General features: G+C 38.2%; 3 protein-coding genes across 8 annotated transcripts in view; 1 reads left to right on the top strand and 2 right to left on the bottom strand.

Moving 5' to 3' along the window:
* Nucleotides 1-4,107, top strand: part of tcf7 (transcription factor 7) — a 48,494-nt gene extending 44,387 nt beyond the window's left edge. For 4 of the 6 annotated variants that reach the window (XM_061701859.1, XM_061701855.1, XM_061701852.1 and 1 more), the window contains one exon: nucleotides 1,918-4,107. In XM_061701859.1, coding sequence (XP_061557843.1) covers nucleotides 1,918-1,985 — 68 coding nt within the window. In that variant the 3' untranslated portion in view covers nucleotides 1,986-4,107. Of the gene's footprint in view, nucleotides 1-1,893 lie in introns of all 6 variants that reach the window. The other 2 variants (XM_061701853.1, XM_061701854.1) reach the window with 1 other exon arrangement.
* Nucleotides 4,108-5,928: 1,821 nt separating this feature from the next.
* On the bottom strand, nucleotides 5,929-10,538 carry skp1 (S-phase kinase-associated protein 1). Its single transcript, XM_061701860.1, has 6 exons — nucleotides 10,423-10,538; nucleotides 9,465-9,564; nucleotides 9,305-9,378; nucleotides 8,209-8,352; nucleotides 6,983-7,123; nucleotides 5,929-6,296 (listed from the first exon to the last, which is right to left on the bottom strand). Exons 2-6 carry the CDS (start codon nucleotides 9,559-9,561, stop codon nucleotides 6,261-6,263), a joined length of 492 nt encoding a protein of 163 aa, XP_061557844.1. The 5' UTR covers nucleotides 9,562-9,564; nucleotides 10,423-10,538; the 3' UTR covers nucleotides 5,929-6,260.
* Nucleotides 10,539-11,238: 700 nt separating this feature from the next.
* Nucleotides 11,239-19,150, bottom strand: ppp2cab (protein phosphatase 2 catalytic subunit alpha b). The gene is made up of 7 exons (XM_061701884.1): nucleotides 18,847-19,150; nucleotides 13,969-14,178; nucleotides 13,215-13,388; nucleotides 13,040-13,129; nucleotides 12,269-12,430; nucleotides 12,040-12,158; nucleotides 11,239-11,897 (listed from the first exon to the last, which is right to left on the bottom strand). Exons 1-7 carry the CDS (start codon nucleotides 18,946-18,948, stop codon nucleotides 11,825-11,827), a joined length of 930 nt encoding a protein of 309 aa, XP_061557868.1. The 5' UTR covers nucleotides 18,949-19,150; the 3' UTR covers nucleotides 11,239-11,824.
* Between the last annotated feature and the right edge of the window lie 6,039 nt (nucleotides 19,151-25,189).

The raw sequence follows: 25,189 nt of genomic DNA, 5'->3' as shown, positions 1-25,189 counted from the left end.
AATTTTACCATGATGTAACAACTCCACCTTAGCCTGGGCTTTTGTTGAAAGCAATTCTCACCATCAATGTCAACACGGCAATTTTACGGCTTCGTAAGTAGCGACAGAGATAGAATGGCACCTGTGTGAATGTGAATAGTGAATGTCTGATAACTGACACTCGCTTCTACCGCTCAATTGTGTTGAAAGCAATTGTCACACAAAAACCGATGTTGATTTGGCAATTTCCCGCCTTTGGAGGCAGCATCAGAGCTGAAAGAGAGTTTGGGCGGCGGATCTGTGAAAGCGGATAGCCGTGAGTTTAATACCTAACTCTCACTTGTGCCGTCCTTTTGTGTTGAAAGCAATAGTCGTTGTCACACCAAAGCCGATCAGGATATTTTAAGCCTCAAGTATCAGTCCGGTAACCGAGGCCAACCAGCTCGCAACTCACTTCTCTGTTGGGTAAAATCATTGTTGAACTACTACAATTTCTTTCAACACATCACACAAAACGGTGGGTTTTGGGTGAAACTTTAGACTTGGTCTTGTCTTTTAGCTGTTCCCTTCCACACAGGAGGATTCCATCTTTGTTGGGTTGTGTGTGAAAGACATTACAGATCCATTCTCTCTGTGTGTCTAAAAGGGGTGGCTCTGAAATTTAGCATCTGACACTCTTCCCACCCTGTTGTGTTTAAAGCTAATGCTGAAAGCAGATGCTGCCATTTTGACGGGATCGATTAAAAAGAGATTTGCGAATATCAAGACACAAAAAAACAACTACTGTTGTTATGGAATGCGGTGCTGTGGAAAAAAAAAAAAAAAAATACTTGACTGCGTTATCCTGTGAAATTACAGCTCTTCTGTTATAGCTTCGATATGTTTTTGTTTTTTTTGGGCAGGATCTCCATGTCAGACACAAACCTAATTATAATTATGGGATGCAGTGTTGCTTTGTGAAACTTTTGCTTGGCTAGGTTTCTGTGTAAAAGGCTGGCTAAATCTTGTTTTACAGCTCTGATCTCTGCGTGAAAGGGTCTGACTAACTCGTGTGTATTAACAGTGTGTGTTTCTTACTAACGTTTTCACCGCATGGCAGCCATTTTGATGCCTCTTCTTCTTGTGTGTCTTTGCTGGTGTTGTTGTTGTTGTTGCGGCTCAGAGCCTGGCTCCCCTAAGAAATGTCGAGCTCGCTTTGGCCTCGAGCAGCAGACAGACTGGTGCGGTCCCTGCAGGTGTGTAAAACCCACCACCATGTACACCACCCGCCCACCTGCTCCACAGCGCCCCCTACGCCCCTTTTCAGCCTGTCTGACAAGGCGAAGACTAACTTCGATTCCATGTTTGTTGGTGCTGACGGCTAACTCCTTGCTAACACTTCTAGCCTCTATGCTAACTATTCTAATTCAGAAAGTCATTTATATATATATATATATATATATATATATACATACACACACACACACACACACACATGGGACTATAGATATATAGTAAGAAATGTGTATGTATAAGTAAATATGGATTTTAAAAAATATATATTTTTATCCCTTAGGGATTTTATTGTGAAAATATGTTTAAAAAAAAAACAAAACTCACCAGTCATACATAATAATAAAAAAATGGAAAACAATGTTTGGAATTATTTTTATTCAAATTGCTATAACTAGGTTTTCATTGACAGTTATTTTTATTTTAAAATAAAATAAGAAAAAAGGTGATCTGCTGTTGCCATTTTTCATCTTTTTCAATATGTAGTAAAATGGAACATAAAGTTGTAGTTCCTCATAAAAATAAAAAAATATATATAACTAGTATAGTTGTTCCACATGGCTGTGTGTTGTATTTGTGTATGTTTTGTGTGGTCTGTATTTCTTTGGTTATTGACGTTGTGCCATCCGGGTTTATTCCCAGATAACTGTCTGTGACTGTCCTTAGGAGGAAGAAGAAGTGCGTTCGCTACCTTCAAGGAGGAGGCTGCGCGAGCCCAACTTGTTCACATTTAAGTGCCGTAGACTCCACGCCGCCGCCCTCCCCCGGCACCGTGGCCCGCGGACCCCCTTTCCACCACCACCAACTACAACAACAGCAGCATCAGCGCCCATCTCGCCCCCCTTCTTCCACAGCCCTGGGCAAACGCAAGCGCACGGAGCAGCCACTGTTGGCCACGTGACTCGGCTCGCTCGCTTTCCTCAGCAACCAAGGGGGGGAAAAAAATCATATCAAAATGTATACAGCAGGGAGATGTTGCATTTGAACAAAAAAAAATAATCCAAGGAGATGTGTTTAAAAAATTTTTTTTAAAAAAAGTCCACACAAACACACATTGTTAGCCTAACAGCATAATTGCCTGTTGTTTTTTTTTATGTTTGTGGAAAACAAAACAAAAAAGAATTCAACAAGGAAGTCCAGTTGCCTCAAGTCAACTTTTGCGCAACTCAATGACTGAGAATCGATACAGACCTAAAAAAAAGCTAATTTTTTACGAAGCACATTAGTATTTTTTATTTATATTGTGACAATAAATTAAAAGCAAAAACTAACAGGCTAATTGTGCTATTAGGCTAACAAATTTTTCTTTAAAAACACATTTCTATATTCTTTTTAACACCATTTTTTATTATTGTGTATAGACAGGAACATATTTTTTTTGTCTTCAAAAATTATAAAATAATATAATCCTTCAAATAAATAAAATCTGAAAACTACATTTTTTGCATGTACACAGGAAACAGATTTTTTTCATTTGTAGCTAAAAATAAAATAGTCTATAAATAAAATCTGGAACATTTTGCCCTTTTTTGCACGTTGACAGGAAACAGATTTTACATTTTAGCAAAACAATGATAAAATAATAAAATACTGCATGTAAATAAAATCTGTACACGCCCTTTGCTTTTTTCCCCCCATGTAGACAGGAAATTGTTTTTGTTTGTAGCCAAAATTATGAAATAAAATCTAGAAATCTTTTTCCTCCATTTTTTGCGCATTGACAAGAAAGATTATTTGATTTTGTCTTCCACTGAAAGTGATAAAATAATAAAACAGTGCATAGAAATAAAATCAGGAAACTATAACTATTTCCTAATACTTGCACAAAGAGAGGAAACCTTTTTTTTGTCTTGAGCTAAAAAAAAGTAAAAAAAATAGGGAAAGAGAAAAAAACATTTCTTTAAAGAAATATTAATGAGTTTTTTAACTTAATGGTTTAAAAATGGTAATTAACTAATAAAAAAATTGTTTGGTTTCAGATCAAATTAAACATCTTTTGTCAAAATAACTTTTTACATTGACAATAGATTTTTAACAGTAAAATGTTTTGGGTATTTTTCGCAAAAGACAAGAACTTAGTCTTACAGTTTAATATTTAAAAATAATGAAATAAATGATAAGTTTAATGAAATATATTTATTGTTTTAAATTAATAATTTTATTGGACAACAACTTTATACCAGCAATTCCCTTTTTCAGCCTTCAAAACTAAATGTGAGGTGTTATGCCGCTTGATAGCCTAAATGGGTAGTTTCGATGAGATGACTAGATGAGGAACAAATGTGTTTTAAAAGAAATATTTAGCGTCTGTGTGGACGTTAGGATTTATCCTTCTGCGAGCATTTGATCCAATCTTTCAACTATTTTAGGCACTTTCACTTGTGTTTCATATTTTCTTCTGGCTTATTTCTAAGGTCAGAAATTTTGCTGGTGGCCAAACCTGAGAGGGATTTATATCATTATTTTTTCAATTGTCTTTTTTTTTCTTCTTCCTTTGTTTTGACTGAATATTTTGTACACAATCTCTAAGACGACCAAATGGGTACTATTATATTACATGTTGTAAAGGTGTTTTTTTTTTGTTTTTTTTATAAATGTCAAAGTTCCCATTGTTCTAATTACCTTTATGTTTATGTAAAAAAAAAAAAAATTAAATGGCTTAAAAACATTTTTAGTTGAGACTGTATCTTAAAAGCAATATTGTATGTTTTCTTAACTGTACTTTTGCATTCACATGGCAAGTTCTCATTTCTGCAGTGTTACTTTTAAATGTCCCACCAGAATTCACTCTAATGCTGTTTTTTATACACATTTCATCAATTCTTGTTTAGTTGACGTATTAAATTGTTAAATAAACATCTTGCGCTTGTGTCATTTGTGTGTGCCCCAAAAAACTTATAATAATCTCAAATCTTTTAATTTTAATAGAATGGATTTTTCATCATAAAGTATATTTTTTTTACATCTAAAAAAATATACGATAGAAAATCGGTCTGATAGAGCAAACATACATATATTTTATATATATATATATATATATATATATATATATAAACTTTCTATAGTTCTTGCAGAAGTGATCGTTTGAAAATGTAAACAATGGCAGAGATTTATAGAAATAAAGTGCATATTGATATTTATTAAATTATTAACCACATCTGTCTTTACATAAATGAAGATAATTAATTATTAATAAAAACATATTAAAAGTCATGTGTATGTTATTTCAGAAGTGCGTATCAAACTTGTAGCCCTTTGCATTTACCCGTACCCAAGAAGTAGCTCTCAGTGTTTCATCAAGGTTGGTGACCCCTGATGAAAAAAAAATTACCAACCTCTACACTGCAATATATTAGTTCTATCATCTAATAACATGACAAACGCATAAATCCTTAAAAATAAAATACATCGTACTCACCAAAGATGCGCATTATTTATAGACAAACTCCATCATCCTTTGCCCCTCAGAGTTGTTTTGGGTTGTCAGAGCTACCTGTAGCTAGCAGTCACAACTAGCAAGTTATTGCTGCTCTCGAAGTGAAGCAAATATAGTGAAGGGAATAAACCCTTTTCCGGTCTCGAACAAGCCAGCCGCATGCCCTCAAAGCGTCCACTTTTTCTTGAAAAGTCACCTTTGAAAATGAATTTTTAATCATGTTCGATAAGCATTCGTCTTGACACCTGCGAGACACTCAATGAACCCATTGCGTTGGCGGCATGACAACGATCAACCAACCAGAGGACGGGAAATTCAACGAATCAGAGAATGGAAAAATGCAGCGAGCGAAAGCTGTAGCGAAGGCCAAAAGTGACGTGCGTGTGGTGAATGACATCTGATTGGTTAAAAAAGGCAGCCACTGTTCATGGTGCATATTGGTCCTCAATCAGTGATTGGGACTTTGAAGGCCCAGAGGAGATTACATTGACATGGCAACACACAGAAACTAAAATATGATTGGACAATAAAAAATATGAATAATACTGGAAGCTGGACATATACAGTATATACAAACACACCCACACACAGAGGGTACGGAAATGATTCAGACCCCCTTAAATTTTTTAAAAAATCTTTTTTTTATATTACAGCCATTTAAGTAAATTTTTTTCCACATTGTACAGACTGTAATAATTCAGCAAAAATGTCAACAATTCTGTTTTTTTTCTGTCGATATGGGGTGCTGTGTGTACATTAATGAAGGAAAAAAATGAACTTAAATTATTTTTAACAAATGGCTGCAATATAACAAAGAGTGAAATATTTAAGGGGGTCTGAAAACTTTTCATACCCACTGTATATATATACACACACACACACATTTAAATAGAATTGTTATACTTTAAAGGGATTTATATCTTTTGTGAACATGTTAAAGGGCATTAAAAAAATAGGTTGATTTTTTCCCGCCCATTTTTTCTGCATTGCTTTTATTTTTTATGACAAAGATGCCACCAAATATCTTTTTATACAAGCTTTCATTAAAAAAAAAAACATTGCCCTTTGGGAAGACTGGTGACAAAAAAAAACAACAAGCTCTTTTGAAACATTTTATTTTCTCCTTCCATCATTGGTGCACATGTTGAAACCCACCTTAAAAACATTCCCCTTCCAAGCCTTTTTTTTAAATTTAGCAACCTAAGAGACAACAAACATGTCTAGTAAAAAAAAAAAAAAAAAAAAAAAAAAAAAAAAAAAAACAAGGAAAAAAAGTCATCCCAACACAAGGGGGGAAAAGTCATCAAAATCTCTCTTTCGATGACTACAAGGGAAAGAAAGGGACAGGGTCTTGTTTATTTAAATAATGACACGTGCGTTAAAAATCTCATGCTAGTTTTATACACAGACTGGAGAAGGCGAGGGGAGGTGCACTGTACTCTATTATTTGGAAGTAAGCTATAAAGTCAATATTAAAGTATGAACAAAACCAGTGCAAGCAATAAAGCGGACACATTTCAATTCAGTGTGTGTGTGTGTGTGTTGTTGTTGTTGTTGTTGTTGGCGGGATGCACTACTTCTCTTCGCACCACTGGTTCTCTTTGCGGACCTGCAGGGGTGATAAAACAATCCCACAAGTGAATTCGCAAAAAAATATTTTCCGCAACCTATCCTCAGTTATTTGCTAAAAAACTCCCCTATTTGTTGTTTAACTGAATAGTTTGTTGTACTTTTTTTTAGTTTTACAGTGGTACCCTCTTGTGGCAACTTGGCACCAAGGAACTATGCTGAAGTGAGTGGAGGAGTTTTCCTTAGATAAAAGAATGGTTTGCTTCATCTTGTGGCATTTGTATGCAATTGCACTAATACAGTGGTACCTGGAACCTGCGGTTGAAATGCAATTAATCCGTTGCTACACCAAAAAGCTTTTTTGTCACGTTTTTAAGAAAAATAACATTATAATATTAAAACACATTCTAACGCATTGAACCAGTTTTATAGTGTAATTACTGTACACACTGTTGTATTTGCTGTGCCTTTAGGGGGGGGCCTACTGAGTGACGTCAAGATCTTTAGTTAGGGTGGCCGGTTATTCTGCGTGAGCATGGGGGCGGGAGTCGTGGCCTACAGCAGCTGCTTGAGAGTCCTCTCATTTTACATTCATGCGTTTGACCGTCCCGTTCTATAAACGGAGACTCTAGTGCTCCTTGCCCGCATGCATTACAGTACCTCATTGCTCCATTTTTGTTTTCACCTCAAGGTTTGTGTGTATTGTGTATCTTTGCATTTGCTTACCTGGGCCTCCTCCTCCTCCGTGAAGTCGTTCTTGATGTTGAAAGTCTTCCGGATCTCCTCAGGGGTTTTGCCTTTGATCATGTTGGCCACCGTCTTGCACGTCACGTCCAGCAGACCCTTGATGTCCAAGTAGTTGGCAGCCTGACACAGCAGCAATATATTACAAACAGCTACGGAAGTTGAACGTGTATATGGCGAGTGCTAAAGAGTCAACATCTGCCAAGGTACAATAAAAAATAATAATAATAATAATTGGAAATAAGACTATTTCAAACAAAAAGTTAGCCAGACATGATCACTGGCCTTAGTGGTGACAATTATCATCTCTTTATTATTGTGTCGGAAATGAAAATGTTTTTCAGATTTACAAAAAAAAAAAATGTGGTAAGTCAAAATTTTCTCTGAAGAAAAATATATTTTTAAGAAAAATATTTTTTTGAAAGATTTTTTGTCCAACATTTTAAAAAAAATAAATCATTAAACATTTAAGATTTTTGTGGCAATCAATTTTAATGCTTTTTTTCCCTCTAGGTAAATTTTTTTTACTTACCATATTTAAAACAACTTAAAAATCCCATGTGTATGTTTTTTTTGCCCAACATTTTTTTTTTTTTTTTACATAAATGTATTCAAGTAATCCCCCCCATCTATATCACGGTTCACACTGCTTGTTCCCGCTGTAGTGCAGATTTATTTCCCCCTCAGTGTTGTTACCATTTTTTAATACATTTTGTACGATGGTATAATTTTGTTAAAAAACCTTTACACAAAAAAAAAAAAAGAATAATTTGTCTGAAAAACAACTAAAAATATGTACTCTTAGTTTGGAACGTTTCCTGCTATCCTATATGTTTATCCAAAACTAAAATAAACATCTTTTGTTACTTTGAAAAAAAAAAATCTTGAGTGAACTCAACTCTACACTCCCAATTGTGGACTGATGCTTTTTTGTTGGTTAAATGTTATCACGTAGCTTAAAATGAAACTTGGCCCTCCAACAGAATTGCAACATTTATTATTATTTTATTTAGCAATCCAACTCCAAATTTAGCAATTTGGATGTTTATAAAAAGCTCATTCCTGTTTCACTTGGCGGCAGTCCTCCACAGAGGAATCTTTGATTTGCCAACAACTTCCATTCCGAACTCTTGTGTTACTTTGTACACACGCTGACTGACCGATGAGCGAGCTACCGTGCGGTCACATGACCACCTGTTGTTGCTTACAAGGATGAGTTCGAACAGGGTCCCTTGGTCCACTTTGAGGAACTCCTGGTCCCACACGGGGATGTCGTCAGTCCTCTTCTCCTTGTTCTCGTCGTCCTCGGGGGGAGGCGGGTCGTCCTTGTGGTGGGTGCACCACTGGATCACCTGACGCACGCACACACAATCCGTTCCCGGGTCAAATCCGTGGCCATCGTAAAAATTTAAGCAAATTACAGTAATACTGCGCAAGTCTTTGAAGACATTGCATTGCCAGCTCTGTCAAAACTCATTTGTGTATTTTGAAAATATTCATAGTAGCTTTCCCACGTCACGGTTAAGTTCCGCTTCCTGTTCTGTGGTTATCATCACACTTTTCTGCCACGACTGTCTGAAGATTATCTGTCTACATCGCGATACAATACAAATTAATTTCAATAAAATCATTTAAGTTAAAAAACAAAAATAAATGAAAATAAAATAAGCAAATGAATTCATATACAAAACATATTTGGTAAATTAATGTTAAAATTAAAAAGTGAAATAAAATAAGAAAACAATATACAATTGGTACAAATAAAATGTTAAAAACTATTAACACTATATTAAAATAAAAGCAAGTTTAAATGAAAAAATACAAAAATGAAAATGTAACAATTAGAATTTAAAGAAAAGTAAAAACAATGAAAATAGAAAAAGGAGCAATAAAATGAATCAATAAAAATTTATGAAAATAAAAACAAGTTAAATGTATAACTACATTTGTTTATACTATTGTTCTCAATTGCCTTATCTGTATAAATAAATGTTAAATAAAAATAAAATAAACAATACGAATTAATTAAAATAAAATGACAGTTAAAAGTAAAAATAAAATTAAAAATACAAAAACACAAATTATAAAATACAAAAAAATACAAGTACAATTAAAATTAAATAAAACATGCAGGGTTAAAAACATAAAATACAGTATAAGTGAAAATATAATATTTTTTATTTCCATTATTTTTTATGTTTTTACTTTAATATTTTAAATTAGAAACAAAAATCATTAAAATAAATAATTATTTTTAAAACTACGACATTACATTTTTGAAAAAAAATGATCTTGACACATTACCTTCTTAAGAATGGCTGCGTTGACGTTAGGAAGCGGCACTGGGTCGTCGTCTCCTTCGTCGTCCATCCCCAAATCTGTCAATTCAGAGGTGCAGTTAAGACATTACACTCCAACCGTCATTTAAATGATGAGTTGAGGTATTGAAAATAAATGTGGTTACCTTCTAACATGGTTTTAATGGTAACAGACTGTTTCGCGATTTCCACGTCTACCTCAAAGATTTCCCCATCCGAGCTCTGTAACTTTATTGTGGGCATTTTCTGAAAAGAAAAAAAGAAAAAAATACAAAGACATAAATCTATCAACAGTGACATATTTGTGCGAAAAAAAAGCTACTTTCAGTTAGCTGGCTAGACACGGCAACAATCTTTACCCATAAACTTATGTAGGTTTTTTTTTTGTTTGTTTTTTTTAAATCCAATTAATCTTTTTTTTCAGACAAACTCAAAAAAAAAAGTAAAAATAAAACTTTACCGTATATTTTTTGTCCTTTTGAGTTTTTTTTTTTCCTCACACACACACTTAAATAAAGTAATCTATTTTTTTATTTTGGTTTGTTACTATATATATATATATATTTTTTTTTTTGTCCATGAAGTTGTTTTTTTAGGCTCACCTACAAGAACCTCACGTTATCCACTGTGACATGATATCAATTTTTCTCACAAAAGGGTGAGGAAGGACCACCCTGTTATGTTGTTAAGACGTCGTTTAGCAATAAAACAAGAAACCAACTTTATTATAACTTAACATTTTGGAGTCTTCCTTGAAGAATATTAACGATAAGCGCCTCGCAGCCAACGACCATTTAGCATGATCCAGCGTTGGCGTTGCTAACCGCGTACCGGCTTTTGTGCCGCAGCGATATATTCAACTATACGTAAATATGAACATTAAAAGCTCAGGTTCGACACATTGGTGTCGCTCACTGTAAATAATATTACACGCAAACGTCATAAATAGAAGAGCTTTGCTAGGCTAGCATTCAAAGCTAAGTCGCCAAGGGCCTCTTTGCAATCGCAAAGTAGGACGTCCTCGCGGATAGGGAGTTAAAAACAAAAAAGACGACATTCGAGCCCAATTCGTGTCCAGCTAACTGTGCAAGAGTTAATACGTACCGTGATTATGTTAATTCCAAACCTGCAGTTGGAATTCTATCCTCTGTTGTCAGTTTTAGTGGGAAAATGGAGGAGTCGTTGACGCTTTATTGAAGTATGCTACTATGACGCTTGCTTTGTCAGCAACGCTGTCTGTGGAGGGGAGGGGCCAAACGCACGCTGTTAATTTTTTAAATATGACAAATGTTCGTATGTAATTATGAATAATAAGAGTTTATTTATAACTACGATATTAGTTACAATTTCGCAGAAAGTAATTCACAATAATAAAATAAATGGGAAAATGTATGGTTATGAGGGGGGTTCGTGAATAGGTTCCGGCTGGCAACAACGCTTGTTGTGAACTTTGTTCTTAAATCATTTAAACGAACTACTTTCACCAGATCAGAAATATTATTTCCAATGATTTAGAACAGTAGTGTCATTTCCAATATTTGGGTTACCATTTCTTCGCTACAATAGGGGCAAATTATTTGTTAAACTGCATTCACGCATTAAAATACTTTTTAGCATTAACAAAGAATTGTATTAATATATTGAATTAACTTTCAAAAAATATATAACATTCATACATAATGCCCTCAGATGTGGTCAAGGATGATAGGTGCTGATACAGTGCAGTCACTTGATTACCACGAGCAGTAACAAAACGCTCATTCATCACCAAAATATATTTCAAACAGTAACTCTTTCTTAGAGTACATTTACTATAAACCTTCGCCATGGTTCCTTACCTTATGAAGTCTAAGAATGTAAAATACTCATGAAATTATTCAGAGGTAAAATAAGCTATGAAATATTAAGTATCCCACAAAAATGACAGTAAAACAGTCATGTCATGAAGGAGCCACCTTTGTTTATTATTATTCACGTTTCAGTTAATACAAGCTTGTGGTTCAGTGCGTTGATTATCTTCTCACACACACGCACACACACGACAAGACAAAACCTTATTCTTGGGGCTTTATTGTTTTTTGTGTCATAAAAAAAATGTAAATATTCTCTTCAGCCTTATTTTATGTTACAGTTAAGATTTACAAAAGTGCAAACAGATCATCCTCCCATCTTATATATATATATATATATATTTTTTTTTTATTTTTTTTTTTTTTTACTAATTGTCACTCCAAACCATCAAGTGAACTTGACTGATTGATCTTCTGGGTGCAATATTTCATAATACAAGTCCTCAGCAATTCATAATGTCATGATTTATGGCACACACCGTTTGGTCCGTCCACAGCCACGCGCACACACACCCACACATAATTATTTCTTGCTAAATGCTTCAATAGGTCTTTGTGTGAATGTACAATGTGTGCTGGTGCTGCTGCTGGAGGACACAGCATTACATGGCAACACTGGACTTGACTGTACAAGAGGGGTGGGGGTTCAAAGCAGGTTACAGGAAGTAGTCTGGGGTGCGGCGGGTCACGTGGGGCTCCCCTCTGCGAGGCGCCGGGTCAAACTGCAAGCTGTCGTGGGGGAGAGGGGGGGTTTAATAATATAAAAATATATATATATACACATTACATGGTCTCTAACGTATCCACAACAATAAATAGGCTTCACTGGATATGTACAAAAAAAATTGGAGGTTGTGTTCATGGCACTTACAAGGAGTATTTGAGGGTGTCGTCCAGCTCCATGATGGCCGCCTGGTTGCCGCAGCGATAGCAGTAGTTTGGTGCGCTAAATATCGTCACCACGTTCCTCTCGTGGCACCAGTTGTAGCCCTAACAGCAAGCACAAGTGTGTCTGGTGAGCATTCATACTAATGTCAGCATTTTTAGCCAAATATCCTGAGAAATGGCAGAACTGCCAACATTAGCATTTCTAGCCTCACCTCCATGACCAGCTGGTGGGCGCGGGACACCAACGTGAGGCGGTTGGCGTGGTTGAACGTCTCCGAGATGTCTTGGCCGAAGGTGTAGCCGGCCCCCCGTGGTGAGATGCCCCAGCCGCCGCGGTCGTCAGGGTCTGACCACAGCAGGTCGCACATAGGACCCTTAGAGATAGAATATATTCATTAGGGCTGGATAACACATTAATTTTTAATTATTAATTACAGAAAATATATATACCAACATGTATAAATGAACTGCATGACAGAGTGACAATTTTGTAAATAAATTCAATAAAATATAACAAAACAAAAATATAAACCAAAACAATATAAAAATAAGTATTTACAATATATGACTATTATAGTAATTATATGATGCAGTAATGTAAAAATGAACACAGTACAGAATATTTGCATTATTTGCTGATTTTTACTGGGAGAAACAGCCGTTATTCGCTGTTTTTGTGCTGAGGCTAAAGCCTTGTCTAATTAAAAAAAGTGTTACCTTGGCACCATCTTGTGGCATCTTTGTGCCAAGGCACTATGCTAAGTGAGGGGTGGAGCTTCATTTAGACAGCCATAGTCCAAAAAGTCTAATGAAAAGTAGTGATTTACCACATCCGTAGGCAATCATAAACCTTTTTGGGAAGTTATCAGTTAGTTGCAGATTTTCCTTAGTTACCTATCCCCCATAATAACAATTGTATTTAATTGTACAATAAAATATATACGATAATTATAATAACAATGCCCCAAAAATAATTTTTTTACCTCATGAGGAACTTCCTGTAACCGATCCAGCGCCCTGATATGGTCCAGTGTGTCAATGGATGGTGAGAGGCCGCCGTGAAGACAGAAAATCTGCAAAAACATCAGTGTTTTAGTATCATTTCTACATTTCCCCCCACCCCTAAGCATCAAATTGTACTTCCTGCCCACCCTTCACCTGAGAGTCCACCAAGGCGGTGAGCGGGAGGTAATCAAACAGGTCGGTGAAGTACTTCCACACGTTGGCGTTGCCGTACTTGCGCAGGCACTCGTCATAGAAGCCATACACTTGCGTGATCTGTCTGCTCTCATGGTTGCCGCGCAGGATGGTGATGCGCTCCTGGAAACGAACCTACCGTACAAGCAGGTTTACAACATCCCATCAACAACAACGAAAACACCAAAGTATCATTATATAAAGGCAGGGCAATAGAACTTTTTTTTTTTTTTTTTTTGCGGCTTCCGTAGCTCAACACACATTCCTGCTGACGTGCATTGCTTAAACTAACAACATGGCTGCGAACAAAGAAGAGGTACTTTACAAAAGCACAGCCGGTGCTGATAAATTAGCCACTTTGTCACTATAGTCAGGCACTTTTCCGACCTCTTTAGTGACTAGCAAGTTTAATTAATTAAAGAAAAATACACACACGTAATAGTGTTTAATTATGCAAAATCAATCTTTATCTATTTACTTGATTAATCAATGGGACAATCAGTAAAATACTCGATTTTACAAACATTCAATAGCTTCAGCCCTACCAAGAAGGGTAAAAGAGAAAGAAAAAAAAAGTTAATTTGAATAATGTCAGTCATTTTCTTTTTACATAAGAATGGGAAAAGAAATAGATTAAAATCAGAAATCATATTTTTGTGACAAAAGTCACAAATTGCATTTTAAGGCCATATTGTCAGCCCTACGGTATACTGACCTTAAGTCCTACAAGTAAAGTGACCGTCTCCACTGAGTAGTAGCCCCGGTCCACGTAGTCGCCCATAAACAGGTAGTTTGTGTCGGGAGATTTGCCGCCGATCTTGAACAGCTCCATGAGATCGTGGAACTGGCCGTGCACGTCGCCGCACACCGTCACGGGGCATCGCACCTCCTGCACATTGGACTCCTTGGTCAGGATCTCCTTGGCCTAAACAAATAGACAAGATCAAGAAGCTTGTTTGTCATGGTGTAGTTAGCCATTAGTCATTTTTAATGTACTATACTGTCACAATATCAAAAAATTAAAAATACCAATGTGCTTGCTAAAAATGTTTTTTCTTCTTTATGTCTGTGTAGTTTCTCGGTCATCCAGGTGATTGTAATCCAGAAAGGTTGAATCAAGGCAACTGGACTCTTCTTAGTTGATTATTATTTTTTTTTTAATGTTTTTCAAAAACATGACCGAATGAGTCCGCCAGAGTCGGCTGGAATAGGCTCCAGCACGCCCGCAACCGTAGTGAGGATAAGCGGTACGGAAAACGGATGGGTGGGTTAATGAATAACGTCAGCTATTACGCTAACAAAATTTTTGAGCAGATCTGGATAAAGGTGCAAGGAATTTATTTTTACTTTTGGTGAGAAAATAAATAAATAAATAAACAATAAAAAAACCTTTTCGTGACATGCATTTTCACCACCAGTTTCAGATCGTTTCATCTACGTTGTGGGTTGGTTAACGAGTCAATTTCGACAGAATTCTGGATGAATAAAAATGCACCGTCTCAGACATAATTGCCACAATCGCTGCATAGATGTGTGTGTGTATTAGTTTCTGTAAAATCAATTAGAGCAGTGGTCCAGGAAACACAGTCACTAGAGTTTTTGAATGCCTCGCTCACATTTGCCCTGCAAGACAAGTCTGGACTTAGGGAGGACCATTAAGGCGACCGATCTTTCAAGATCAAGCGCACAACTGTGACAAGTGCTCTTCGCCAACTTAGTTCATCCTCAGAACATCCATTGTGTATCTGATAAGAGGATAACTATACTGTATAAAACGAGATCATTACTGATATAGACAAAGTTTCTGCGTGGTAGTTCACGAAATTCAGCAGCCCTCTGGAAAAGAGCATTTGGCCAAATAGGTCAACATCGAGTTGATGTTGACAAAGCGCTTGACTTGGCCCATCGCTGTGCCAGATGGGAGAACCCTGCAGACTGTTGACCTATATTTAACACACACTACATACTAAACATGGCTAGAGATACGGCACAAGATAGCAAAAAAGCAGTAATTTTGTCGAAATGAAATGCCCACACTATTTTAACAGTTCCTTGACACCAAGATGCCTCATGATGGAGCACAAAGCAAATGTTTCATTGAATAATGGAGGATAGGTTAAAAAAAACAACAACTGACCAAATAATCAAATACTTAAAACAAAAAAACAACAACAAAAATGTTTAAAAATTCTCAACTCCTGTTTAATGTAAAAAATAATGTCCTTGTTTAAGTCTATGACTATAGGACGCATGAAAAAGTCTCAAGGGCCCATGTTCGAAATTGAAAAGGAAGTTGACCATTTTGGCTTGAAGCAGCTATCAGGTGAGTTCCAGGGTTCATACATATTTTCTTGTCCCATCTAAGTTGGGATTCGCCATGAAAAAGGCATCAAACCTCCGTCACAGCCACTATTTTACCATTTTAACCCACAGGACCAACAAACTCCTGTGCCGAGAAGCAAACTCAGCGCTTTTTCCCCGCCACTAACATAATCCTTATAAAAGACAGCTTTACATGGCCAAAGGTCCGAGCATGGATACAACCCGGGGCTAATTAAACATTACAACCGCAGGCCATGATTTCCCTCAAAGCTGCTGCCTGACGGCCCTTTGAGGTTGAACATCTACTAGAGGGGAAGAAGTGCCGCAGTCAGCAGATTTGCCAGCTGCTTTTGACCGCCATGACACCCCTGAATTAACCCTTGTGCCGGCTATTTTAGTTTGACAGCGGTTGCTAATATTAAACAAGAGTGAAAATAGTGTCACAATTCAATAGAAACCATGTCAAGCTGCCAAAACTGGTCATGCAGATTACTTTGAAAATGATGACATCAGGCGCCACACCCATGAGCTCATCGCATAGAGGAAATGGAATAACCATTCCCAACTGTTGCCTTAGCAACACAAACACTGAGTCCACCAAGACAAATAAATTCGAGGTAAACCTGAGCTTTAAAAGCTTCAAGCCCTGAAACCTTATGTCATTCTCTCAAATGTCATGAAGAACGCTCTGATAAAAGTCAGACAAAAACACCTGCCCTAAAAGGTACAAACTTTATCAGCAAGCTAACTTAGCCAGTCTTCAGAACCTCACTCTATTCACGTTCGACCACAGATACAATCATTGTAAATGTTAAATTAAAAAAAATAATAATAATAAAAAAAAACTCTTAATAGGTACAAACGTTATCTACTGTAAATGCCAGCCTGGGGAACCTGACTCCATCCACTTTCTACCACTCTATGTTGTATGTAAAATCATGTCAATTAACTTCAACTTTGATTTGGAATGCTACTGCACCAAAATCCACCTCGATAGCTCATTCTGCCAGCAAGGCATGTAATTAGGCCTGAATTAAATGCACACATTTTGTGACCATCAGGCCTAAATTGCACACACACAACACAGCATACAACAACCTTGTCAATGGATATAAATGTGAGGTTGATTAAGAGCTGCTGTGTCAATCATACCCATCCGACTGGAGAATGTCGGTAAGGCTGAAACAAAACATCTCGTTGCTATCCTCCTCCTCTTCATCCTCCACGAATCCCAAAACAGAGACGCTCACTCCTGTGATTCACTGCGTTAGCCTGAGTCATGCGCTTGATCCTTTTCCGGCAACAAAAAGGCTTCGACAGCCATGCAGCCAGCGATCAATCGAACCCACCCACTGTTTTTACAGCGGGGAGGATGTAGTGTGGGTTGCCGAATTGACAGCGTGCAGCTACCACGGCGTTCGCTACATTACAGGATAGCTTTTTCCAAAGCCTAAACGGCGGCCTTCTATTTGCCAAGCAGAAAATAGTTTTGAAATCCAAGGGGTTGGAGATGATCGAGGTTAAGCTGCAGTTCAGACCCGAAAAGTCAGCCAAATCGTCGTCCCCGTTCATAAAGTGTGGTATGAGAGCGGTTACTGCAAAATGGAAGCGCTCAGCGGCATCCATATACTGTAGATGACTCAACAGCCCTGTAACATCAAGCTCCTGCCTCAGCAACAAGCCAGTGTTTAAAAGGTCAAACCCACGCTGCGGTGAAAACAACTCTGCAATCTACCCAGCAACAGAGCAAGACCAGATCAGACCAGAGCGGAATCCAAAATGGGGCTGTGTCTAAGACCTTTAAAATATGCATATTTTTGCCAGAAATTCAATATTTCGAAACTTTGAAAACGCTGGAGATGAAAACGCTCGTAAAATACTGTGCATCACATCAAATGGCGCTGCTATTATTATGCATTAAAACAAGTGAAAATTTTATCATATTAAGAAAACAACATTTCCTGATTATGTTTTCAATAAACCACGCACTCAATTCGATGCTCGAAAAAAAAAATTCAATACAATGCTGAGCAACCTCATAAAACAACAACTGAGGTGTGCTCTTACAGCCTTGATTTGGAAACTTTTTACAATAGTAACTGGTGATGTCATGTCCAATCAGAAAATAAGTGAATGACAGATGGTGTTCAAAGTTCAACCACATTCAAGCAATTGCTGACTTCACACAGCCATCAAGTGCCAAATTTCTTACTGTGCACGAAGCCACCATTGAACAATACTGCATAACAATACATCACAAACACACTTAAAGCCAGCACGCTTACTGCTTTAATTACAGTAACATGGCAGCATTTCATCACTAAGCCACCAAATTAGAATTGTAAATTGCAAATATGCCACACACTTCCGTTGTACGGACTCGGCCAACTCGATATTTTCCGCGCTATTAGTGGTTTTCACTCAAACTTGTCTGCCAATCAGAAGAGGGGTTCCCAGAGAAGCAGACGAAACCAAAGGGTTGAGGAGTTATGTTGAGAAAAATGAAGTTATACTATTTTACTCTAATTTTAAGTATTTTTTAAAACAAGATTTTCTATAAGCGATGTCATACAAAAACATTCGCTAAAAAAGCCCCCCATAGAAAAAAAATATATATTTCCCCAGAACCTTCGTCTGATTTTCAAAATTCTTGGCGTGTTGAACTCGGGTTTAAGTGGCCATTCCAACCAGGTTCAACATTTTGACAGACTGTCATTTTTGAGAAATCTTTTCACTTTGCTAATTAATTAGCCCCACTGTTGCGTCACACTGGGGCCAAAAGGGCTTCCTCGGACACATTTTCAGTAATAGCCAGATAAAAATTTACTTGGTGGTTTAAAGACACACACGTATACAAAGATTTAAATGTCGCTTTTTCATTATTCAGTATGTCCCTTTCACATTTCAGCTAAAGCCACTGTTAAGGTTAATGTATGTCCACTTTTCAGCCACACATTCATCCATAAATGCGGTCGGAACACCAGCGAGACTTGCCGGTCACATCTGGCGGACAGAGGAGCCACAGGTCCCCGGCAAGAGGACGCCCGTAGATAACTACCTCTTCAGCGGCTCACACGCCCACAAAACACGCCAGCCATGCGACGGCTCAGTCGTCCGCATGAAGCCACCCTATTAAGAGGCACGTAGCCGGGGAAGGCCCGGTGAAATACAAACCGAAGACGCCATTTTAAGTAAGAACGTGTGGAAGGCAGCAGCGGCGAGGGGCGGCAAGAGTGAACTACAAGGGGGGATGTGAAGATAAATAACTCACCTTTTCGCACAAATTCTTCACTTGTCCCTCCGTGAGCTGTTTGCACTCGTTGAGCTGCTCGATCCACTGATCCAGCTCCTTTGTAAACGCCTTTTCGTCCATTTTCTGTATGTTGAAACAGGGTTTGAGGAGGGAATGTCGGATGTTCTAGTCCTTTCTCCCGGAGTTGAGCAGACTGCGACAGCGAGTGCCAGTTGCTAATCTGTCGTCGTTCCCCCCTCTCCCGGCTGTCAGGCGGCGATGCTTGGGTTCAATTAAAAGCACGACGAGGAGGAGGGGGAGAGGAGGAGACGTCAGCGGTAACTCCATCCTAACAGCGAATGTCTCACATACGTCCGGGTTTGATCATCAAAATAAAAGCAAAAGAAAGTAAAAGTATTTCTCACAGTCTTAGTGGATGTATTTTAGCGTTTATTTCAGCAGCTCAACGTCAACTAAATAAATATTTACTTAGTTGGCTATTATATTGGTTTAATTTGAAAAACTAAATCCATGCTAAAGATTAAAACTCCACTGAATCAGACTACTTCCTGTGTAAATTTGTTCTCAATATGCTTAACTTTACACTACTTTTTATCCCGCTCCTCTCCCAGAGACGTCGGCAAACACAGCAATAATACATCATCACTGTGAACTTGTGATTTTGTGCAGATGATGTCACCTAACTTAAATTGAAGTAGGACAAGCAGTAGAACACAATCGCCAGAGATTGTTTACAGTCTGTGAGTCAGCAGACATTTTTCAGTGTGTTTAGCCTAGCTTGTCCTGTCCTATCCCAGCCTATTTTGCTATCCTAACCAACCGTAGTATCGTATCCTGTTTTATTTTGATTCATACAAAACTCAGTTGGTGTCCCCGACCCCCAACCCCCATTTTAGCCAAGATTGGCCTATCCAATCAAATCTTATCCTATTAACCTGTAGCCTAGCCTAGTCTGTCCTGTACAGGGCTAGCCCTGAGGTCTACAAACCGTGGCTCCGGAGCCACATTTGGCTCTTTCATCCTTCTGCTGTGGCTCTCTGTGACTTTTTAAAATAATGTGTAATTTTGTTATTATTTTAATTCACTCATTTTCTAATTCTTGAAGATTATGGTGCTTTGCAAGATAAAAATAAAATGCTTTTTTTTTTGTTGCTCAAATTGTGCCACACCGGGTGCCAAGATGTATTGAGCTATTCGAACCCTGATATGTGAACCATGTATAAATCCAAGAAAAGATGTTTCTGAATGTTTAATGCTACATAAACTACATTAAAAACAAACTCCATTTTGGCATGGTCTATCCTGTCCTGTCCTATACTATCTTGTCCTATCCCATCCAGTTTTGTATTTATTCACACAAGCCTCAGTCAGTGCATCACTCCCCTCAGTAAACTAAATTTTTGGGTAACTTACCCTAGCTTAGCCTTTTGTGTCCCGTCCTATCCTATCCTATCTTATCATATTCAACCATAGCTGTGGCTGTCCTAGAATGGCCTGTCACATACTAGTTTTTCCTAGGCTAGTCTGGGTTGTGACGTGTGTGCTGTCCTGTCCTGGCCTAGCCTAGCCAATTCTAGGCTAGCCTGTCATGTCATATCTTAGCTTATTCAGTTTTGTTTTGATTCACATCAGCCTCAGTTGGTGCATTCCCCCACTAACAAACTCATTTTTGAGCACTGATAATTTCCTGTGGTCTAAGCTCTTGAATGTAGACAGGATGCACACATCTAAGGCTGCAGGCGGGTATTAGTTATCTTATTGCTGACGTCAGCAAGTGTGGCCTCTTTGAAGTTTCTACGTCAGTGCTTCTCAAGGGAATACCACATACTGAATATCACCACAGGCCCAGTACGCCAGTTTAATAAATATGTATGGCCGCTATTATCTTTCTCCTCTTAACCTAATCACAGGAGTTGTGTTTTGCGCTCCCCTTTGGTTACACATCGGTATTAATCATTCATGAGGTATACTTAAGTGACCTACTTCACAGCCGGTTAGAACAAAACTTCTCAGCCCGGATTCTCTTGAAGACCTTTTCACCTGCAAATCCATATTATGTATGATGCAACAATTATGCTAATTTTGTGTATTCATGTGGCAGAATTATATTCAGATGGAGGAGTCACATTGTTTGAGGTTGATCAAGAGTTGTGTTCTGCTTTTATTTGAGCCTCAAAATGCAAACTCAGCTGCTTGTGATCAAAGACGCTCTGAATCTTGTAATAAAGAGGATTCTGATTCTGATCCTAGACAACTAACCTAATTAGCCTAGCCTGTCTACGCTGGTCCAGTACTACCTAGTCTACCTAGCCTAGTCTGAGCTATTCTATCTATCCTGTCCTATTTTGTCCTAGCCTTGACTGGCCTAGCCTGGCCCATCCTATACTATTTAATCCCAACCTATCATATTCCATCCAATCCTATCTTGCCCTGTCCTATACTATCTTATCCTAGCCTAGGCTATCCTATCCTGTTCTATCATGCCTATCCTCTCCTGTCCTGTGCTTCACTGTCCTGGCCCAGCCTAACCTGTCATATCCTATCCTAGGCTAACCTAGCCTGTCCTGTCCTATACTATTGTATCCGGTCCTGGCCTAGCCCATCCTATCATATCCCAGTCTCTTATCCTGACAGGGTATAATATTATCATAGATTCTTATCATGTTAGTTTATATTTTTGTTGGATTTATCTTACCAAACATTATAATGAATAAACACAAAAGGAATGAAGACGCTGGTCATTTTACTCATGAGGAGGGCGCATGGGAGATTGTTCAGGTTACAGCCTCTCAACACGCTCTAAACAATCTCCCCCGTCGCTCCTACATTTATTTGAAAATAGGAGGGTTTTACAAGACATAATGTTCTAAGCACTAAGACACAACACAAAACATAGGACCAGACCAACACCTGTCACGTCCCCGACCACATCCGATCACGTCCTTGGTGAAGGCGCCCTTCCATCGGATGTTGCTGAGTCACCTTCTTGAAGGCGAGACATCTTTCTATCTAAATATTGTCCATAATACTAATGCAAGCTACAATGCAAAATACTAATGCAATCTAAGCAAATAAATGATAACTTCTAAATTATATCTAACAATTTTCTATCCTGTTATGTTCATTTCAGTTCCATTTCATACAGACATTTGTTTTAAATGTTGTTTACCACGTAGAATGTCATGGGTCACTTTTAAGCCATCTCCCCGGGCGCTTCAGCTGCCCCCTGCTCCAGTGTGTTCCACTAACATGTGTATGTGTTCACTGTGATGGGTTAAATGCAGAGAACAAATTTCGTGTCTATGCATGCATGTTCATGACAATAAAAGATGATTCTTCTTCTTCAAATGGTTTTGGCTTCACTTACTTTATCCTCATGGGGTGACTTGATTTGATTAAGGGAGTTTTCCTGTGAGCGCTTTAAATAAGAAACCATGCTGAAGGTCATTGTAGATATTGGTTGGCTCATTTCATCTCCAGTGATGACAAACTTGCGGCTAAAAGTGTTATATATAGTGTTGACATGGTGACGATTATTACATCACAGTCCGGAAACAAAAGAATACATTCAGCTTAACCTAAAATAACACAAATGTCAGCTGCTGCGGTGCAGGCGCCACGCTTTCATCACTGTGGCCAATCAAATGGCCGCAAAATTATTGCCCTCGTAAAAACCTAATTCCGGAACAGTGGCTGGATTTAAATTCTCCCTGTGGATGATAAACTTTCAATTGCAAGTGATCAGGTCAACAACACTATCATTTGTGAGTGTTCGATAGTCTTTTCTTTGTCACATTTTATTCCGTTTGTGTTCAGTGAGCTCCATGGTGTTCCAAATGAGATGCTTGAATCTAAATATAGCAGAGGAGTCTTAAAACAAAAAGAAAGAGGGAACACTAACCTCTACCGCTTTCTCTCCTCTCTTTTTCCGCCAATTAGGAGGCGGCCCTGCGACTCCGGGAAACCTGAAACCATGACAACAGCCGGTTGCTATTTCCAACTCGGCCCCCGAGCGTCACCTGCTGCCGACGAGCTGGACGCGCACCCCGTCACGTGCTAGGACAGGCGACGAGTGGGTTTATTATGGAGGTTTTGTTGTGGAATACAACACGATGTAAGTCACTTTATTTGAAAATATATATATATATATATATATATATATCCGTGTTGGATGTGCACCATTAAGAGGCGTGGCCTAGTGAGTGACCTCAGGATCTGGATCGGGGTTACCCATTTGTTTGATTCGCTTGTAGCCTGGTGTAAATGTATTCATTTTAGGGGTCCCCCAAGACCCCAAGACCACCAAAAATCTCACTCAGTAGCACCCCCTGGAAAGTTAGAATCGTTTTCCCCTGACATCAGTTTCACCGATCAATACGAAATTCGGCGGACATGTCTATCACGACACAACAGAGGATAAATTCTCAAGGGCCCATGCCTGAAATTGAACAGAAAGTCGGGCATTTTTGGTTTGAAGTAAAGATCGATAATGAAAAGGGAAGGTGATGGCCCATTCGTTCTCAGAGAATTTACCCCCGGCACCAGTTTTATCGATCAACACAAAATTCGTTGGACATGATGACCCTAACCAGATGTACAAAAAAAGTCTCGAAGACCCATGCCTGCAATTGAACAGAAGGTCAAAGTCATTTTGGTTTGAAGCAAAGTTTGATCATTTTGAGAATTCGCCATGAAAAAGGGCATTCGATTAATTATTATTGGAAAAATTCACCCCGACAAAAAAACTAGCCGCCAGTTTCACCAAGCGACAGAAAAATTCCGCATGTACGTCTATCATAACCTCGAAATTGAACTGGAAATCATCAGTTTTGGTTTGAAGTAGCCATTTTGGGCTGATTCCAGGGCTCATATTTTGACTTCTACTGGAAAACTGACACAATTTGAAAAGGGGCATTTTTAGTACTGTAACCAAGCATATCCATCAGATAAAGCTATACTTAGCATCCACTTTTTAGGAGAGATGACTTTTGAGGGGTGCGGGTGGCTTCAGTGAAATCCCAGTCAAAGCTCCAGCAAATACATCTGTCCGTTTAATCAGTCTTCATCGTTCCCTCGATGGAGTTTCAGGCTATCAATAGAAAGGCGAGGCGTTTAGCACGGCGAGAATGTAGGTCATGTGGAGAGGGGCTTGTCATTTGAACCTACAGAGTTCCACGAAATGCAAACCGAGTTCAAACTGTTGTCGACTGTCATAACAAATCAAGAAGTCGTTTCTGCTGTCTGTTGACAAGTGGCATGCTAAAGCTACAAACAATGCCAACGACAAAGCAACGCAGTGAGGCCCAATTAACCTCATTCTTACCAGAAAGATTGAGGCTAACGTTAGCGCTAACGTCGTCATGTTTCCCAGTAAGGTACAGTAAAAGCTCCAGCTTTGAAGTGAAGACATTTCCACTATTTGTGTCCTCCTCCAGTCCTCTAGGTGGCGATAATGCTCATTATGAAGTGGGTACCAAGCTGGATCTTTTTTTTACCTGATCGATCTGCTGCTTCACCGCCCCACTCAGGCCCCAATGCAAGTGGACTCTAACAGTGAAAAGTGAAAATAAAAATCAATGTATTTTATATTTGTCTTTACAATGTAAATACTTTATATTAGAATCGTTTTTAAATTATTAGCAATTGGGGTTTATCATTAGTACAACGGTACCTTGACTTACAAGGGCCCCGTTTTACGATTTTTTTGAGCTATGAGCCGTCGCTTCGTCGCTTTGACAAAAAGTTTTGTAATGTGTTTTTTTCTATGAAGAATAATAGCACTCTACAGTATAAAAGTAGTATGTAATAAAAATATACAATTGTAACATACATACAATGTAAATAATTGAACAGTTTGTGCATCATGATTTCATGCTTTAATTCATTGTGCGTATCCTTTGGGTGTGCATGCCTTAGCCAGCAGGGAGCACTACAATTCACACATACTACACTTAGATTTTATAATGAAACAGGATCACAAGTGAACTAATATTAGTCGTTTTCTCAGCGGGGTCGGTCTCTGATTACTTGTTTTTTCCTCAGACACGACGGTGTCTTAAAAATCAAATTAGAGGTACAAAATGGGGCCAGAGACACACACACATCATTTCACTCAAGTACTACTGTCAGTTTATACTAACAGTTTTAACAAATACGACAAAAAGTAAGTTTGGGAACAATTGTAAACATTCCCTTTAATGGTTGAGCTGAACCAATCACTTTGTGCGATGGTTTATTACCTGCTGTTCCTAAAAATATAACCGAAAATATAAATCAAATGGCCGGGTGACCTTTATTGTTGTTTGAAGGTTCACCGATGACTGTCTACGATGGAGTGCGGCCTAAACCATCAATCCCAAAC

Source organism: Phycodurus eques, chromosome 17, assembly GCF_024500275.1.
Source record: "Phycodurus eques isolate BA_2022a chromosome 17, UOR_Pequ_1.1, whole genome shotgun sequence".
NCBI classification, from domain to species: domain Eukaryota; kingdom Metazoa; phylum Chordata; class Actinopteri; order Syngnathiformes; family Syngnathidae; genus Phycodurus; species Phycodurus eques.
The sequence above is the reverse complement of the archived record's forward strand: the minus strand, read 5'-3'. Positions and strand labels throughout refer to the sequence as shown.

Bases quoted from the DNA above. Each gene is read 5' to 3' on its own strand.
- ppp2cab (XM_061701884.1), bottom strand. From the start codon at position 18,948: ATGGACGAAAAGGCGTTTACAAAGGAGCTGGATCAGTGGATCGAGCAG. The intron at 13,130-13,214 runs GTGAAGGGTGGG...ATGTTTTTGCAG, and splicing joins CCGCCTTGGTGGACTCTCAG to ATTTTCTGTCTTCACGGCGG. The intron at 12,159-12,268 runs GTGAGGCTAGAA...GCTTGCTGTTAG, and splicing joins CCCACCAGCTGGTCATGGAG to GGCTACAACTGGTGCCACGA.
- skp1 (XM_061701860.1), bottom strand. From the start codon at position 9,561: ATGCCCACAATAAAGTTACAGAGCTCGGATGGGGAAATCTTTGAGGTA. The intron at 8,353-9,304 runs GTAATGTGTCAA...TGCGTGCGTCAG, and splicing joins ACGCAGCCATTCTTAAGAAG to GTGATCCAGTGGTGCACCCA. The intron at 6,297-6,982 runs GTAAGCAAATGC...TCACCCCTGCAG, and splicing joins CGGAGGAGGAGGAGGCCCAG to GTCCGCAAAGAGAACCAGTG.